At 45.6% G+C, this 20,029-nt stretch overlaps 1 protein-coding gene across 1 annotated transcript in view; it reads right to left on the bottom strand.

The window, feature by feature from the left end:
• Positions 1 to 19,783, bottom strand: part of LOC138738980 (protein Niban 2-like) — a 177,510-nt gene extending 157,727 nt beyond the window's left edge. The window contains exon 1 of the mRNA XM_069890284.1: positions 19,489 to 19,783. Within this exon, the coding sequence (XP_069746385.1) occupies positions 19,489 to 19,543 (55 nt within the window). The 5' untranslated portion in view covers positions 19,544 to 19,783. The remainder of the gene's footprint in view (positions 1 to 19,488) is intronic.
• Positions 19,784 to 20,029: the final 246 nt, after the last annotated feature.

The raw sequence follows: 20,029 nt of genomic DNA, 5'->3' as shown, positions 1-20,029 counted from the left end.
GTGCTGTCGGTGTTGACACAAACTGAGGCCTTCATGAGGGTAAATGATTTCATACTGTTTCATATCAATTACTGTACAAGTTAGAGTCATGTTGCACAGAAACAGCCCCTTCACCCCAACTTATCCATGCCAACCAGTTTCTAACTGAACTGAGTCTCATTTTCCTTCATTTGGCCAAATCCCTCAAAACCAGAAAAAGTTTGAAAACCACTGTTTTAATCGTACCTAATTGACTAGTTATGTGCACGGTTTCACAACTCCAAAGGAAATGCGTCAATGACAATTTTTCTCAAGCAAATATTTCAGTAACTATTGGGTCGAGAGCAGTGATTTTCAACCTTCCCTTCCCACTCACATACCAACTTAAGCAATCCCTTGCTAATAATCACAGAGCACCGATGGCATAGGGATTACTTAAAGTGGTATGTGAGTGGAAAGAAAAAGGTTGAGAACCACTGATCTAAACTTTTGCCATCCAAATGTCTGTAATTGTATCCATTTCTACCACTTCTTCTGGCAACTCATTCCATATATTCACCACCCTCTGTCGAGAAAATGTTGCTCCTGTGGTTTCCTTTACATCTTTCCCTTCTCACCTTTTAATTTTTAATTTAGACATACAGCATGGTAACAGGCTATTTTGGCCCACAAGTACGTATCAGGGGTTGTAGGTTAATTGGGCAGCATGGATCCATGGGCTGAAATGGCCTGTTACCATGACGTCTAAATTAAAAATTAAAAGGTTGGTCACCCCTCCCCTAAAATATTAGATACAACAAATCCAGGGAAGAAAAAACATTAACTGTTTTCCTTATCTGCATTGATCATAATTTATTAACAAAGGTCTGACTCGAAACAATGACTGACCATTTTTGCCCATTTCAGATGCAAACATCAGAATTGAAGTGGTTGACTACTGGAAGGTCACTGTTGCAGCAGCCAGTGTGCAACAAAGCAAACTCCTCTACATTGGGGAGACTGGATACAGTCTGGAAGATGGCTTTGTGGGGACATTTGTTCAGTCTGCTGCAAGAGCAAGGACCTACCAGTGGCCAACCACTGAAATTCCACATCCCATTGCCATACTGACAATTCTGTCCATGGCCTCGTGTTCTGCCAAGGTGAAACCACCCATGAATTGGAGGAACAAGGTCTTATGAGTGAAAACACAGAAACGCTGGAGGAACCCAGTTGTCCCTGCGGCTATAGGAGATAAAAATATAAAGTGGACGTTTCTGACCTGAGCCTTTCTTTAAGGTACAGGTGAAAAGCAGAGACGAGTCTGAATTAAAGGGCGGGGAGAAGGAAAGAAAGGGCAGGGGGAGGAGCACAGACAACAGGTGATAATGGGACACGGATAGGAAGACAGGAGAGGAAAGGTGAGATCTCGGGTAAAGGAGACATTGCAGGCGGCCTCAGACCAGCAGTGCACAAGACCACAGACAAACACATGGGAGAAGTGGGGATTTTAAATGCGTTGCCACTGGGAGATCTTCGCTACCACAGCGGACAAAGGGGAGGTGTTCAATTAAGTGATCCCCTAGACTGCATCCAGTCTCTGTGATGCAGATGAGAACACAATGGGAACACCAGATGTCCTGTGCAAATCCACAAGTGAAGTGTTGCAATTCCAGAAGTCACATGGGCCAGATCTAGTTTTCTGTCTTGGCATCAATATCAACTTCCATGATTTCCATTAATCATCCCCCTCTTGGTCTGTCTCCCTCCAGATCCCAACCCCTTTCCCTTCCTTCTCCTATCAGCTATCTTTCAGCCCCCTCTCCCCATCACTTCTCACCTTTTTCTCCTACCCTCCCACCAGTACCAACTATTAGCAACTCCCACTTTTCCTCCCCCCGACCTTTTAATACTGGTGTCTACCAGTATTAAAACATCGACTAACCCTACGATGCTGTGGGAAGGGAGGGAAGAGATAGCTGGGGCATTGACTATGATCTTTACATCCTCCTTGGCCACAGGGGAGGTGCTGGAGGACTGCAGAATAGCAAATGTGGTCCCCTTGTTTAAAAAAAAGATGATACATCGAATCCGAGGAATTATAGACCAAGGAGTCTTTCGTCAGTGGTGTTGGAGAGGATTCTTTAGGTCAACATTTATGAGCATTTGGAGTACAATCTTCTCAGGAAGAATCAGCATGGCTTCATGAGGGCAAGATCATGCCTCACAAGCCTAAATGAGTTCTTTGAGAAGGTTACAAAAGAAATTGAAAGTATGGCAGTAGATGTGACCTATATTGATTTAAATTAAGCATTTGACAAGGTCCCCCTTGAGAGACTCATTCAGAAAGTCATAAGGCATGTGATCCATGGAACCTTGGCTATCTGGATTCAGAATGGATTTGCCTGCGTAAAGCAGAGTAGCAGTAGTGGAAGGACAATATTTTGCCTGGAGGTCATTGACTTGTGAAGTTGAGCAGGAATCTGCTCTGGGACCCCTGCTCTGTGACTTTTAAAAATAAGCTAGAGGAAGAGGTGAAAGGATGGGTTAGTAAAATTTGCAGAGGATACAAAGTTTGGAGGAAGTGTGGATGGTGCTGAGGGTTGTCGCAGGTTACAAAAGGATACAGTCAGGATGTTGAATTGAGCAGAAAGTGGCAGATAGAGTTCAATCCAAATAAGTGTCAGGTGATGCATTTTGGAAGGTCAAACCCCAAGGCTGAGTACAGGGTTAGTGGTCATATGCTTAAAAATGTGAAAGATCACAGGAATCTTGGGGCCCAAATCCATACATCTCTCAAGGTTGCCATGCAGGTTGATAGGATAGTTAAATAGGCCTATGAGATGCTGGATTTCATTAGATGGAGAATTGAGTTCAGGAATCGAGAGGTCATGTAGCAACTATAAATCTCTGGTGAGACCACACTTAGAATAATATGTTTAGTTCTGGTCACCTCATTATAGGAAGGATGTGAAAGTTATGGAGAGGGTACAGAGGATGTTGCCTGGATTGGGAAACAAGCCTTATGAGGCAAGGTTAGCAGAGCTGGGACCTTTCTCTTTGGAGCATAGAAGGATAAGAGGAGATTTAATAGAGGTCTACAAGATTTTGAGAGGGATAGATAAGGTAGATAGCCAGTGCCTTTTCCCAGGGCGGGAGTAGCAAACACCAGGAGACATCTGTACAAAGTGATGGGAGGAATGTTTTGGGAAGACGTCAGGGACAAGTTTTTTTTTTTAAATTTTACAGAGTTGTTGAGGGAGGTGCCTGGAATGCCTTTCCAATGGTGCTGGTGGAGGATGAAACATTAGGGGCATTTAAGAGACTCAGACAGGAACATGAATGGAAGAAAAAGAGTTATGGGGTAGGAAGGGCTTTGTTGTTTTTTGGTAGGAATAGATTAGGTCGGATCAACATAAAGGGCCTGTAGTGTTCTATGACTTTAAATTTCTATGGATACTGCGTGACTAGTACTTTTGTGTACTGTTTTCAGAATCAGAACTTATTGTCATGAACAAGTCACAAAATTCATTGTTTTGTAGCAGTCTGGCCTGGTCCCGTACACAAGGGGCAGAATTGCCACAGCACACAGCCTACACACAACGGCGCAGAGACTACCTCCTTACAGAGGAGAAGCGACAGGGTTGAAGAGTGGACTGCGGGAGTGAGCGCCACTCCTGAGACTGTGCGCTGACGTCATTCCCGTGAGCCAGCGTGGCAGGTGGGGGGGTTTGCAGCATTGCTTTTGTAGTGTGGTCTCTTTGAATAAACAGTCAGTTACTGGTTCACTCAGCTCAGTGCTGACGCATTCCCTTCTCTTCACAGCGCCACTGTATCGTGCATGCTACAGTTTTGAGGCAGTATCACACAGAAAACATTTATATAAACCACCTTGCAAAAATAAATAAAAAATAATGCACAAAAAGTCAAAGTAAAGCAGTGTTATTGGTTCATTGATCATTCAGGAATCTGATGGCAGCGGGGAGGAAGCTGTCGTTGTGTTGCTGAGTGCTTGTCTTCAGCTCCTATACCTTTTTCCCAATGGTAGCAGAGTGAAGAGGGCCTGGCTTGGGAAGTGGGGGTCCTTGAGGATAGAGGCTGCTTTCTTAAGATACTGCCTCTTGTAGATGTCCTCAATGGAGTGGAGTCTAGTGTCCTTGATGTCGCAGGGTGAGTTAATAACCCTCTGGAGATTTTTCTTGTCCTGAGCGCTGTCAACTCTGTACCAGCCACTGATGCAAACAGCCAGAATGCTCTTCATGGTACACCTGCTGAGGTTTTCAAGGTTCTCAAGTGACATACTGAATCTCCTCAAACACCTCTCAAAGTACAGCCGCTGGCGAGCCTTCTTCATGACTGCATCGACATGGAAGCTCCAGGACAGATCCTCAGAGATGTTGACACCCAGGAATTTGAATTTTTCCCCATGCATGGCTTGCTGGTTATCAAAAGTCATGGTAGAGGCAGATACAATGTTTTAAAGGCAGCTGGTCAGGTGGTTGGAAAGGAATAGATGGGTAGAAGCCTAATGCTGTCAAATGGGATTAGTGTATGATGGTCAGTATAGATGAGGTAGATGGAATGGTTTCAAGTTCCAGACATTGTAACATGCATTCCAACAAAATGACAAACCTTCCCAGGCTGAATTACAACACCATTTTCTTTTGAAATGTATGCACTGAATTAAAATAAATGTTGAATTCTCACGTTAAGCTCAATTGCAATGAACTGCCAAGTTCCTTAAAGCTGGGAACTTGGGTGTTACCATTTTAAACAAGTCTTCTTTTATAGCTAAATGTTCCATGCGGTGGTAATGTTCACACTCATGTTATTCCTGTCTTCATCAGTTTGATTGTTTTGATTCATAATTACTGTATATTTCAGCATAGAGAAGATGACCTTCAGATAAGACAGGTCCCCAATTTCAGCCCAAATTTTATGGTTCTATCTTTCATTGGGTAGAGAAGACGACTCCCAATGACTGAGCAGGTGTCACATTGACTAAGCTGTTGGGCGTGGCCGGAAGATGGGTGTTATCAAGGAGCCTCCAGCAAAACGAAGAAAATATGAAGCAATTTTTAAGTTAAAAGTCATTGAAATGTCCGAGGAATCGACCAACTGTGCTACTGCAAGGCCGTTTGGCATAACTGAGAATATGGTAAGAGAGTGAAGAAAGAAATGAAGATGTGGTAAGAAAAATTTCAAAGAAACATTGTTCGATGAGAAGGAGGAATCACTCATTGGTCAGAGTTGGAAAATCACGTTGCAGAATGGGTACATGAACAGAGGCAAGATCGCTACATGGACCCGAGAAATAAAACCAGAGCATGTGCACTGAAAGTGAGCAAGGTCAAACCCAGAACACAGTGGAGATTTCACAGGTACAGTCGGCTGATGCAGCTGTTGCATGAACAGGGCAAGTCTGGTATTATGACAAAAAACAAAAGTTGCTCAGAAACTACCAAAAGGTCTTGATCACAAAGTTATCAGTTTTCAGCAGTTTATTATACGGAACCGCCGGAAACACCAGTTTCCATTGTCAAGTATTGGAAACGTGGACAAACCTCCCCCCCACCCCCCATGAATTTCAATATGATAGGCAATAGAACGGTAGAATGTAAAGGCGTGAAAACTATGCAAACCAGAAAGGGCCAGGTGGTGTTATCATGAATGTCCAAGGGGACAAAGGTAAGACCCCTGGTCGTATTCATGCGCAAAATTAAAATAATATTCCCACCAGGTGTTTTTGTGCATTTTCATGAAAAAGGATGGATAGATGAAAGTGGTATAAAACTATGGATAAACAATGTATGGAACAGGTGGCCAAATACACAAGGAACAGAGTTTGTTGGTCTGGGTTATGTTTCAATAAAAATAGATTAGCACTAAATAATACTGTGATCGCGGTTATTCCAGGTGATTTGACCTCTCTATTGCAACCACTGCTTGAACAAGCCATTTATAGATCATGAATGAAACAAGTGAATGATGAGTGCTGAAAAATCCTTTACAAAAGGCAGGGCAACATGTGCTGCATCACTTGATCTGCTGTGTGATTTTGTGATCAAAGCATAGGATAAAGTAAAAGTAGAGACTGTAATAAAATCTTTCAAAAAGTGCAGCATCTCTAAAGCAGCGTTTTCAAGCTCGCCCAAAAACTCATATTTTACCTCAAGTATTCCCCATGCCATAAGTGCTCTGTGATTAATAAGGGATTGCTAATGGGTGGAAATAAAAAGTTTGAAAACCACAGTTTTAATTGTACCTTATTGACTCGTTATGTGCACGGTTTCAGAACTCCAAAGGAAATGGGCCAATGACAATTTTTCTCAAGCAAACATTTCAGTAACAATTGTATCTAGAGCAGGGGTTCTCAACCTTTTCTCCTCCACCCACATACCACCTTTAGCAATCCCTTACCAATCATGGAGCACTGATGGCATAGAGATTACTTAATGTAGAATGGGAGTTTAGGGGGCAATTTGAAAACCACTGCTCTAGTACGAAGGATGATTTATTACAGGACGCTGATGACGAACTGGAAGCCGACTCATCAGATTCAGATTGGGACCCATTTGATGACAGTGTAAACAGTAAGTCACTGGATGTGCCAAGTTCAGGATAATGCAGCTGGTGACGTTTGAAGGAATTTTTTTTTAAAAACAATATAAATGTCTTTCTAATATATCGGATAGCTTAAAAATGTTGTAGCGTGGGGTCTGAGTGGGTTATGGAACCAATCGAGTGTGACTTTTAGTAGAATTTTAAGGTCACGATTTTGTATCTGGCCTATAAGGCGATCCCTGTTTTTGGGTGCTTAAAGGATTGTTTTATACGCCAAACTATGTGGTACATAAATATACAAAGGGGAGGGTGGAGATTAAAGTTCACAACAACATTTCTAGTTTAAAAATCATCACCTTACCATAATAAAATGGAAAAATGGTACTGACCAATTTTTTTATTTACACGATTTTAAATTTGCACTACCAAATTCAAAAGTTCACGATTGAAGTGAAGGTCATTGTTTATTTTTAGTCAATTCTGAAGTTCACACAGAATTTAATCCACTAGAAGTAACTTATAGATCTGGCAATTAAACATGTTAAGAGTAGAATATAAAAAAAAACTTTATTCAAATAATTCAACTATGATTTAGATATTTTAAATTAATGCCTATTTTCCCACAAGTGATTAGCATGTTCCAGAGATTTTACCTAGCGAGTGTTTTATGGCTAACTAGTACAGTAGAACTGAGCCTCAACCATCAGAATTAAATATCATGGGTATCAACAAGGTTGTCCTTTCTTATTTGCAATCCAGGAAATGGCTTCAAATTATATATCAAGAATTCAAATTGAGCAGCGAAAGCAAAGCTTTCTTTTCGCTTGCCCAACAGAGCTGCAGTTTAAAAGCACAAAGTTATAAAAAAAATCATTATATTCATTATTGCAATTTACCAGCAACATTGTCAAAATATGGTTGAATAAATACACTAGTTTTAAAATTATTTTCAATTTTAACTCACTATATGCTATGATATACAAAGGCCATAACTTCAAAACTACCAGGTATTTATTTTGAAAGTCAGAGGAAACTCCGAAAACAAGAGTCAGAGGTTTAATTAACCCTCGTGTGACCACATTGCAAAAATTCCAATCTGATTAGTTAAGAACTGAATAAATAAAATGCATACTCTCTCTGTTGGAGTATTTTTTGTGGAGTTGGAAGAGGGGGGCAAGGGTGGGAGGAGGGCATTATTGAAGTTGGGGGAAAGAGTGTAAATCTCATGCAATTCAAGTGTTAGTGGTTCAGCATCAATACCAAAACATCCTAAAACGTTTTGCAGAAGGACCCCTGGGAAGTGAGACCAATCTAAAGTCTATTTATGGCCAGAAAGCCCTCCACTACTGACGCTTCTTTCGATGATTTGGAAAATTTTAAATAGGTTAATCACACCATTTATCAGCAGACTGGATCATCACAGGGCAAAGGTATTTGAGAAACTCAAGGAATTAAAATAAAGACACACATACTCTGCAGGGTATTTGGTAGAGTGTCCAACTGGCAATTTTTCAGCACTAGTATATAATACAACCATTACTGCTCCAGTTCATGTTTAATTCTCCTTTTAAGATGTTATACATTAATCAATTTAATGAGGAATGCATAGCCAATTCAAAATGATTTAAAATATCAACCAACAATTATTCACAGTACCCCTCTATAAAATCTCAAATCATCTCACCCTTAATTTAACACATGCTTAATTCAGATTTAAAAGAGCAATGAACAATTTATCTTCAATAAAACCTCAAATCATCTCAGTTTTAATATAACACAAATATCAGCAATTTGTACTGCTAATCTATTATATTGTTACAACAGTCAACAAGTCCAAGTTTCCCAAAATAAGCTTAAAATTTGGCAGACTTAGTTCACTAAAGATTTCTGAACTCATGAGAGGACCTGAGAGCTTTTCAGTTTAGATTCAATCCTACCACAGTTGATTGGGCAGAAGGGGGAGGGAGTGAGGCTGGCCTTTACTCACTGGTATAAAATGAAGAGGCAATCTTTGAGACCTAGGATTCTGAGAGACTGCTAACCTATTGGGGAAATGAGGGACAGTCTCAGAATAAAGGGGGTCATCTGCATGATTATTGTCATTATACACAAGTATAATGTACCAATACCTGTGCAGCTACACAGGTCTGCAAGATACACCAATTACAATCGTGCCAAAAATTACAATATTCCATGAAAGAAAAGAGATAATAAATAGAAGAGCAATAAATGAATAGACATAGTTGCAGTTGGTGGTCCTGGACTTCAGGATTCTGTACCTTCATTCTGAAGGTATCAGCCAGTAGAGATTGTGACTCAGGGATGGGGGCCCTTTATAATGTTAGTTGACTTTTTGACACAGCTTCTCACGAGCTTCTTTATTCCATAGGGTGAATGAGGCTGAGGGATCAATTTATACAAAATCATGTGGTGGGGGGGGGGGGGGGGGGGGAAGAGAGTGGATAAACTCTTTCTCAGTCCTTTTCCTAGGGTAGATGATTCTAAAATTAGAGCCATAGATTTATGAGAGGGGTTAGATGTAGGAATAACCCAAGAATTTTTTTTTAAACTACTCAAAGGGCAGTGTGCTTTAAACCTTTGCTATCCACATACCTGTCCAAATGCTGCAATTGTACCTAGAAGGGATACAAAGATCTCAAACTGCCCCCCCCCCACCCCAACAAGGTCTTCTCTTGCCTCTCACAATATCTTTACATAGATCCCATCAGTCCCTGTGACCTATCCACCTTATTATTCCAATAGCTGTATGTAATCTCCCTATATATTTCCTCTCTATTTCCTATTGGGGTGGGGGTTGGGAAGTAGTCTAATGCAACTTCATCAAAATTATCAACCCCTTCTTATTTTAAGATTCACCCATATATTCTCCCTAATCAAAAAAAAATATTGAGTACAATACAATCAAATCCCAGCATTAAAAGGGTGCAATGAATGAAGGGTTCAAATAAACAGCAGAATAAGAACCATGTAGTTAAGGCTCCTTAATCTGATCGACAAGTTACTGCTGAAAGCCAGGTTCTGCTATGTTTAGACAGCCAGGCACCATGAACGGAATACAAAAATTGTAATTTGTACCTCTTAAAAGTTAGTCTCTTCAAATATAAACTGAATAATATCCCAATTTAAAAGTGTTTTAAATCTTGATGAACTTAATATGGCAGAGGTGCTTCTGAGCAAAGAAGATCAAGGCTTTATTTAAATTGCTGTGTTATGTAATCCAAATATCAGAAACTTTTAAGCTTGCAATTCAAATCTGCATATCCAATATATCAGCTAAACTATTTTAGCCAAAATAGCTCATGATTGTTTCACTTAATCCACTGGAGTCTTCAGGCATTTAAACTATAATTTATCAGAAGCTATATGAACTGAATAAAAGCACAGCAAGGTTTGATCACTCTGTCCCAGACATTTAGATGATATCCTTAAATCAAGAGCAAAGATGAAGGGGTGATCCATCCATAGTATTAAAAAGAAAACTACTGGGAAGTACATTTGAAATAATCAACTGAAAATAATTGAATTGCCGATGGATCTGAGAGTCTGGGGCCCAAGTGAATTTGCAAGTTTTGGCAACTTTTTTTTTTATATAAAGATTCAGAATTGTGAACCCAGGACATGCAACGGGAAAAGCTGCAAGTTTGGGAAAATACATCTTTGGATTGATAAAGGCCGAAACTAATATACTCCCCGTATCTGTATCACTTGTTCATTTATTGTAAATGTGTAGTGAGAAGAGATTCAGTTTTACTCCACTTCATAGCAACTCTCAGACTTGTCTACTTTCACCTTACATTCAGTTGTCAATCTCGGCTGAAAGGATCAACTAAGTGGCAAAAGAATCAAAGATGAGCTTATGGGCACAAGACGTAGAGTAAGTTGTAAGGCTCCCAGGAAGTAACAAGGGGGAAAATGGGTCTGATGAGGTTGTTCAGTTGATGACCCCTTTCCACTTAGCATGTTTCAACAGCTCAACAGTTTGATAATTTATAGTGCAACACAATCAAAATCTATTCAGATAGTTTTAAATGAAGAAAATGTAAAAAAAAATTAAAGACACTCTGGGACAGAAATGATGAATGCATCAATAAAAAAAAAGCTCTTCATTTTCCTTCTGAACAGGTCACAAATTCCCTTCTATGATTCATGCACAAGTATTCCCAAGCCCTTCTGCACAACGACATGGAGCAATATGTCACCATTTTAATAACCTGATCTACTATTATTTCTTTCAAAGTGGATGACCTCGCTTTTACTAACATTGTACTCCATCTGCCAGACCTTGTCCACTCACTTAACCCATCCATCACTTTCTGCAGTCTCTCCACACCTGAATCAAGGTGAACTTGAATACTGGCTGGAATGACACAGCAAGAGAGAATGAGATGCAGAGAATTATATGTCAGACCCTTTCAGTGATCTCAGCCTGGGCTCAATTTGTTTAATTAACACACAACTTTGGACTAGATACTTTAGAAGTGGTTTATCAGATGAGGCTGATTACTTTAGAATTCTTTAAACTACAATCTAGAGAACAATCTAGAATCATGCTTCAGAATACCATTTTTATACAGATTCTCCACGCAGGATAACTACCAACTGTAGAACACGTCTGCTCTGAAAGCGCACCATTCATTCTTCCTTGATGCACAAGTGTGCTGTAGGACACTCAGCCATAGGAAGAAAAAGGTCAAAGCTTTGGACACCTTCAGGAATCAGGAAAAACAGAGAGAAGAAGTAAGGGGGGGGAGGAGGAGGAAGGAGAAGGAACAGAAATTAACAGCAGACAGGTGGGAAGGCAGAAGAGAAAGGAGTTACAAAGTGATGGGGAAGGGGACAGAGGGCTAAGAAGGATAGATCTCTGACAGGAGGAGTTTGGAGCTGGAAGAAAAAAGTCAATATTAATCCATCTCATTGGAGACTGCCAAGACCGAATACAAGGTATGGCTTCTCTTACTTGCAGGTGGCCTTGACTTGGCAGTATGAGGTCATGGGCAGACATTTCAGTGTGGCAATGGCGAGTGGAATTAAAATGATTGGCCACTGGGAGGTCCATTGCAACAGCAATGCAAAATCCTGATTAGAAGGTGATATTATAGTCTAAGTGTAAATAGCTTGCCATTAAATCTTGGCCTTAAGCATTAAATATTCGAACTTAGTTCTTTTTATCCAAGTTTCCCCACATTATACTGGGGAAAACAAATGCAGATTGGACCACAAGAGAACTAGGTCATTCAGCCCATCAAGTCTGTTCCACCATCCAAATCATGGCTGATGTATTTTTCCTAACAACCCCATTCTCTTGATTTTGCCCCATGAGTTCTGATGGCCTTACTAATCAAGAACCTATCAATTTCTGCTTTAAAATATAGTGAATCCGTTGCCAGCTGTCTCTGGCAACAGAGTCCATGGATTCACCATTCTCTGGCTGAAGAAATGTCCCCCCCCCCCCCATCTGTTGTATAGGGACATCCTTTAATTCTGAGGCTGTGCACCTCTGGTCCGAGACTCTCCCACGACTGGTTACATCTTCTTTATGTCCACTCTATCCAGCCCTTTCATTTGGATAGCCACTTTGAATTCCTCGGGTTCCCAAGGTTAATCAGAACTTTCCAAGTCAATAATTCTCCAACCAACTTTCACATTGGTCTCTAGCGCAAAGTTCCATCAAGGTTCAACAGAAGCTCAAAGAAGTAAAAGCACAGTGCAAATTTCGGAACTCAAAATTCAACATCTGTAGATTATCCTGTACCTCACATTTCCATTTATTTATTTTCAGATCATCTTCTATTCAGTCACATTTTACCACCATCTTTCAACTGACATTCCCACACTTGTGTCATTCAATCTCTCCTCATCTCCAACCTGCTCTCATCAATTTTAAACTTTATTTTTTAAACTTTTTCCAGTTCCAAAAGACCATCAGTTTGAGACTAACTGCTTTTCTCTCTTGAAAGATGCAGACTGACTTAAGATTTAAAACAAAATAATTTATTTAACCTCCCACAAAACAATATGATTAGATTACTAAAACACACCATTCTATCTCAATATTTTGGTGAGGTACATTGTGTATTGATTTAATAATGTGGCTATTGCTAACATCCAAAATTGTGGATTAAGTCTCTACTCTTTTGGTCAATGAAGGACATGAACCTTGAACGGGCACTTCTTCCTTCCTCCCCATAAAATAGGGATAGATAGTATCACGGCTATAGAAAGGGAGGGGGCTGCCGAGGAAGTGTTCACTGAGTCTGTATTGGTGGAAGTTAGAAATAGGAAGGGAACTATCACCGACTTAGGAGAGGTCTACAGGCTCCCAAATATCTCTTGGAACACTAAGGAGCAGATAAGTAGGCAGATTTTGGAATGGTGCGGGAAATACAGGGTGGTAATTATGGGTGATTTCAACTTCCCTAATATTGACTGGTTCCTAATGACTGAAAAAGGGATAGAGGGGGCTGAATTCATCAGGTGTGTTCAAGAAGGATTCCTGACACAGTATGCGGACTGGCCAACGGGAGGAGAGGCCACACTGGATCTAATTCTGGGTAATGAACCTGGTCAGGTGGCAGACCTCTCGGTGGGGGAGCATTTTGGTGAGAGTGACCACAACTATGGAACAACAAAGCTATGGAAAAGGATAAAAACTGTTAAAATTGGAAAGTGCAGAACAGGGGAAGGACTAATTATGAAGGGATGAGGCAGGAACTAGTGAGAATAAATTAGGAAGAGATTTTTAAGGGAGAAAGCATAGAAGTAATGTGGAGGAAGTTTAAGGACCATGTGCAAGGTTCAAGACAGGTTTGTCCCACAGGGACATGGAAAAGATGGTAGGAAAAGGGAACCATGGGTGATGAAACAGGTCAGGCAACTAGTCAAGAGAAGAAGGAAGCATACATTAAATATAGGAACCAGGAAAGGCTCATGATTAAGTATATGGTAGCCAGGAAGGTACTTAAGAAAGGACAGAGAAGGGAACATGAGAAGGTCTTGTCATGTAGGATTAAGGAGAACCCCAAGGTGTTTTATGTGTACATGAAGAACAGAAGGATGACAAGAACGAAGGTGGGGCTGCTAAAGGATAAAGGTGGTGACAAGTGCCCGGAGGCAGAGGAAGTTGGGGAGGTCCTAAATGAATACTTTGCTTCAGTATTCACAAAAGTAAAGGATCTTAATCACTGAGGTTGGAATAGAACAGGCCTGTGTGCTGGACAATGAGGAGATTAAGGAAGAGGAAGTGTTGGATCTTCTTAAAAACATCAAAACTGAAAAGTCCCCAGGGCCAGACACGATATACCCCAGGCTGCTGTGGGAAGGAAGGGAAGAGATAGCAGCTATGATCTTTGAATTCTTTTTGGCCGCAGGGGAGGTGCCAGAGTATATTGGAGAATGGCAAATGTAGTCCCCTTGTTTAAAAAAGGTAATAAGGAGAATTCTGGGAATTATAGACCGGTGAGTCTTACGTCAGTGGTGGGCAAACTAACGGAGAGGATTCTTAAGGATAGGATCTATGAGCATTTGGAGAAGTTTGCACAGGATCATCAGTATGGTTTTGTGAAAGGAAGGTTGAGCCTCACGAGTCTAATTGAGCTTTTTGAGGTAACAAAAGAAATTGATGAGGGTAGGGGGTAGATGTGGTCGACATGGATTTTAATAAGACATTTGACAAGGTCCCGACGAGTGACTCATCCAGAAAGTCATGAGGCATGGGATCAGTGGAACCTTGGCTGTGTGGATAAAAATACTGGCTTACAGGTTTTGAGAGAAGTAGTGGAAGGAAAATATTCTGCCTGGAGGTCAGTGACTAGTGGAGTGCCACAAGGATCTGTTCTGGGACCTCTGCTCTTGTGATTCTTATAAATGAACTGGATGAAGAGGTGGAAGGATGGGTCAGTAAGTTTGTGGATGTCGTGAAGGTTGGAGGAGAGTTGTGGATGAGGCTGAAGGTTGTTGAAGGTTACAAGAGGATTATAGACAGGATGCAGAGTGGAGCAGAAAAGTGGCAGATGCATTTCAATCCAGATAAGTGTGAGGTGAAGCATTTTGGAAGGACAAACCAGAAGGCCCAGTACAGAGTGAATGGTCATTTATTTAATAATGTGGATAAACAGAGGGACCTTGGGGATCAAATCCATACATCCCTCAAGGTCGCTGCACAGGTTAATAAGATAGTTAAGGTGGCCTATGGGATGCTGGGCTTCATTAATAAGGGGATTGAATTCAGGAGTAGAGAGGTCATGTTACAAACTCTATAAATCACTTTGAGCATTGTGTTCATTTCTGGAAGCATGCGGAAGCAATGGAGAGGGTGCAGAGGAGATTTACCAGGATGCTGCCTGGATTGGAAATCAAATCTTATGAGGCAAGGTTAGCAGAGCTGGGACTTTTCTCTTTGGAGCGTAAAAAATGAGAGGAGACTGATCTACAAGATTATGAGAGGAATAGATAAGGTGGACAGTCAGTGCCCGTCTCCCATGGCAGGATCAGCAAACACCAATGAACAAAGATTAGGAAAGGAAGTTTAGGGGAGACATCAGGGAGTTTTTTTTAAAAAAACAGAGAGTTCTGGGTGCCTGGAATGCCTTGCCAGGGATGGTGGTGGAGACTGAAACATTATGGCATTTAAGAGACTCAGACACATAGATGAAAGAAAAATTAAGGGTTACGGGTTAGGGAGGGTTTAGTACTTTTTAAAGAAAGGAATACATGGGTCGGCACAACACTGAGGGATGTAGGGCCTGAAAGGTTCTAAGATGGAATATTTGGGTGCACTCATTTTCCAAAAAAATTGCTTCCTTTCCATCAGGAGGATGATACAGGCAAGACTGACAGATAATGAGTTGGTGCAGACTCAATTGTCTCCTGCAATGTGACTACAATCATAGATAACCATCCACTGTCATCTAAGTTGAGGCCACACAGAAATATTCCTTTCATACCACCTTGTATTCCATCTTGGCAGTCTCCCACCAGACAGCACCAACACTGACCTCCAATTTCCAGCAACTCCCCATTGTGAATTCTTGTGAATTGGGAATAATTCACAGTTGAACTCACTGTTTTGAACATATTCCCTCATGACTCAGTTTGTAACACATACACACAATGCAATTTTGCTTCCTTCCAATGGCCTTAGATGGAAACCATCACGAAACATTAACTGGCATGTTTTAGAACAGGGCTGTTTGAACATCATCTCCTAACTTGTGGCAAGTTAGTCATTCTCAGATGTATATTAATGACTCAGCCTGGTTGGCAGATGGAGCAGTGGTTGGTTGAGATCAGCAGCTTTAACTGCAACATTTCATCAGATCCCAGATAGAACATCAAGGAAAAATATTCCATCTTGAAAAATTGAAGCCCTATTCACAAAAAATCGTATCAAAAAGTGTTCAGCCAATTACAGCACCCACCACCATTTTATTTACTTGGATTGGTAAAAGACCCAGAACTAAGCTATGCTTTCATGACTCCATTCATGCTTTTTCACATTCAAAGTACCACACTCCATTTTAAACTGACCTGAAACATTCCATCAACACATTATTCCGCAAGAACTATTTGTAACATTCCCCTGACCTCACTCCTCCTGTTCCTGTAAGGAAGGATCATGACCAATACCGTTGCAATTAGCACTAACTCCAACTACAACCACTTCAGTACAATCTGTTCCATTACTGCTCAGGAAGCAGCTAAATAAAAGGCAGTGTTGCTCTGCGCTCTTCATGGGTGTGGACTAGGTCCTTTTATTTCCCTGAAGAAACCATCAGCAACACCAGTCTAAACAGCAACTGAGAGAAAGGGAACACAACATGGGCAGCGATTGGGAATTTGGGGGTGTGAGAAATCTGTGGTGGGGCAGTTGAGGGAGTTATGGGGAGGAGAGGGGGGTGAAGGTCGGGGAGGAGAGGGGGGGAGAAGGTCGGGGAGGAGAGGGGGGGCGAAGGTCGGGGAGGAGAGGGGGGGAGAAGGTCGGGGAGGAGAGGGGGGGCGAAGGTCGGGGAGGAGAGGGGGGCGAAGGTCGGGGAGGAGAGGGGGGCGAAGGTCGGGGAGGAGAGGGGGGGCGAAGGTCGGGGAGGAGAGGGGGGGCGAAGGTCGGGGAGGAGGGGGGGGCGAAGGTCGGGGAGGAGAGGGGGGGGCGAAGGTCGGGGAGGAGAGGGGGGCGAAGGTCGGGGAGGAGAGGGGGGGCGAAGGTCGGGGAGGAGAGGGGGGGCGAAGGTCGGGGAGGAGAGGGGGGGCGAAGGTCGGGGAGGAGAGGGGGGGCGAAGGTCGGGGAGGAGAGGGGGGGCGAAGGTCGGGGAGGAGAGGGGGGGCGAAGGTCGGGGAGGAGAGGGGGGGCGAAGGTCGGGGAGGAGCGGGGGGGCGAAGGTCGGGGAGGAGAGGGGGGCGAAGGTCGGGGAGGAGAGGGGGGGCGAAGGTCGGGGAGGAGAGGGGGGGGCGAAGGTCGGGGAGGAGAGGGGGGCGAAGGTCGGGGAGGAGAGGGGGGGCGAAGGTCGGGGAGGAGAGGGGGGCGAAGGTCGGGGAGGAGAGGGGGGCGAAGGTCGGGGAGGAGAGGGGGGCGAAGGTCGGGGAGGAGAGGGGGGGCGAAGGTCGGGGAGGAGAGGGGGGGCGAAGGTCGGGGAGGAGAGGGGGGGCGAAGGTCGGGGAGGAGAGGGGGGGCGAAGGTCGGGGAGGAGGGGGGGCGAAGGTCGGGGAGGAGGGGGGCGAAGGTCGGGGAGGAGGGGGGGCGGTCGGGGAGGAGGGGGGGCGAAGGTCGGGGAGGAGGGGGGGCGAAGGTCGGGGAGGAGGGGGGGTGAAGGTCGGGAAGCAGAGGGGGGTCGAAGGTCGGGGAGGAGAGGGGGCGAAGGTCGGGGAGGAGAGGGGGGGCGAAGGTCGGGGAGGAGAGGGGGGGCGAAGGTCGGGGAGGAGAGGGGGGCAAAGGTCGGGGAGGAGAGGGGGAGCAAAGGTCGGGGAGGAGAGGGGGGGCAAAGGTCGGGGAGGAGGGGGGGCGGTCGGGGAGGAGAGGGGGGGGCGAAGGTCGGGGAGGAGAGGGGGGGCGAAGGTCGGGGAGGAGAGGGGGGCGAAGGTCGGGGAGGAGAGGGGGGGCGAAGGTCGGGGAGGAGAGGGGGGGCGAAGGTCGGGGAGGAGAGGGGGGGCGAAGGTCGGGGAGGAGAGGGGGGGCGAAGGTCGGGGAGGAGAGGGGGGGCGAAGGTCGGGGAGGAGAGGGGGGGCGAAGGTCGGGGAGGAGAGGGGGGGCGAAGGTCGGGGAGGAGAGGGGGGGCGAAGGTCGGGGAGGAGAGGGGGGGCGAAGGTCGGGGAGGAGAGGGGGGGCGAAGGTCGGGGAGGAGAGGGGGGGGCGAAGGTCGGGGAGGAGAGGGGGGGCGAAGGTCGGGGAGGAGAGGGGGGCGAAGGTCGGGGAGGAGAGGGGGGGCGAAGGTCGGGGAGGAGAGGGGGGGCGAAGGTCGGGGAGGAGAGGGGGGCGAAGGTCGGGGAGGAGAGGGGGGGCGAAGGTCGGGGAGGAGAGGGGGGGCGAAGGTCGGGGAGGAGAGGGGGGGCGAAGGTCGGGGAGGAGAGGGGGGGCGAAGGTCGGGGAGGAGAGGGGGGGCGAAGGTCGGGGAGGAGAGGGGGATGAAAGTTTGGGAGGAGGGGGGATGAAAGTTGGGGAGGAGGGGGGGTGAAAGTTGAGGAGGAGAGGGGGTGAAAGTTGGGGAGGAGAGGGGGTGAAAGTTGGGGAGGAGAGGGGGTGAAAGTTGGGGAGGAGAGGGGGTGAAAGTTGGGGAGGAGAGGGGGTGAAAGTTGGGGAGGAGAGGGGGTGAAAGTTGAGGAGGAGAGGGGGTGAAAGTTGAGGAGGAGAGGGGGGTGAAAGTTGAGGAGGAGAGGGGGTGAAAGTTGGGGAGGAGAGGGGGTGAAAGTTGGGGAGGAGAGGGGGGTGAAAGTTGGGGAGGGGAGGGGGTGAAAGTTGGGGAGAGGGGGTGAAAGTTGAGGAGGAGTGGGGGGTGAAAGTTGGGGAGGAGAGGGGGTGAAAGTTGGGGAGGAGAGGGGGGTGAAAGTTGGGGAGGGGAGGGGGGTGAAAGTTGGGGAGGAGAGGGGAGTGAAAGTTGGGGAGGAGAGGGGAGTGAAAGTTGGGGAGGAGAGGGGAGTGAAAGTTGGGGAGGAGAGGGGAGTGAAAGTTGGGGAGGAGAGGGGGGTGAAAGTTGGGGAGGAGAGGGGGGTGAAAGTTGGGGAGGAGAGGGGGGTGAAAGTTGGGGAGGAGAGGGGGGTGAAAGTTGGGGAGGAGAGGGGTGAAAGTTGGGGAGGAGAGAGGAGTGAAAGTTGGGGAGGAGAGGGGGTGAAAGTTGAGGAGGAGAGGGGGGTGAAAGTTGGGGAGGAGAGGGGAGTGAAAGTTGGGGAGGAGAGGGGAGTGAAAGTTGGGGAGGAGAGGGGAGTGAAAGTTGGGGAGGAGAGGGGGGTGAAAGTTGGGGAGGAGAGGGGGGTGAAAGTTGGGGAGGAGAGGGGGGTGAAAGTTGGGGAGGAGAGGGGTGAAAGTTGGGGAGGAGAGAGGAGTGAAAGTTGGGGAGGAGAGGGGGTGAAAGTTGAGGAGGAGAGGGGGGTGAAAGTTGGGGAGGAGAGGGGGTGAAAGTTGGGGAGGAGAGGGGGGTGAAAGTTGGGGAGGAGAGGGGGGTGAAAGTTGGGGAGGAGAGGGGTGAAAGTTGGGTAGGAGAGAGGAGTGAAAGTTGGGGAGGAGAGGGGGTGAAAGTTGAGGAGGAGAGGGGGGTGAAAGTTGGGGAGGAGAGGGGGGTGAAAGTTGGGGAGGAGAGGGGGGTGAAAGTTGGGGAGGAGAGGGGGGTGAAAGTTGGGGAAGAGAGGGGGGTGAAAGTTGGGGAGGAGAGGAGGGTGAAAGTTGGGAAGGAGAGGGTGGTGAAAGTTGGGAAGGAGAGGGGGAAGTTACGCAAGGGGAATTTGCTGGTCGGAGCCATTGGTTACCTGCGATGAAAAGCCGTCGGTTTTCGTCTAGGTGAGTGGAGAGCACATCGCCCATGGCGAAAGTCGCGCAGCCGTCCGCTCCAGTAGACGAGTGGTTAGCGCTCCTGTCTGCGCTCACTCCGCTCTCTCGCTCCCACACATTCCGCGCTCGGGGGGCGGGGGTAGAGCTGGGTCTAGGCCGCACATGCGCTCTCTCGCTCCCTCTCCTTCTCCCCCTTCCTCCCTTCAATCCACTCCTCTCTGTGCTGGGAATTGGGACGTTGAAACTGCGTCTCAGTCTTCACTGCACGGGGTTGGGATCCCCGCACTGGGAGAGGCAGAGCCAATACACCTTGGCACTGCGACTGCAAACTTCTACACTTTAGGGCTGGCCCTTCGGCCCATCTAATGGATGCCTACCAGAATGGCCTAATCCCGTCTCCTTGTCCATCCATAAATCCATTTACATGCATTGTGAACCTTGATATTTCTGCCTCGATACATTCCCCTGCTGTTCATTCCTGATACCTTTACAAAAGATCCCATCAGGTCCCTCCTAAAT

This window comes from Narcine bancroftii, chromosome 1 (assembly GCF_036971445.1).
Source record: "Narcine bancroftii isolate sNarBan1 chromosome 1, sNarBan1.hap1, whole genome shotgun sequence".
NCBI lineage: Eukaryota > Metazoa > Chordata > Chondrichthyes > Torpediniformes > Narcinidae > Narcine > Narcine bancroftii.
The sequence above is the reverse complement of the archived record's forward strand: the minus strand, read 5'-3'. Positions and strand labels throughout refer to the sequence as shown.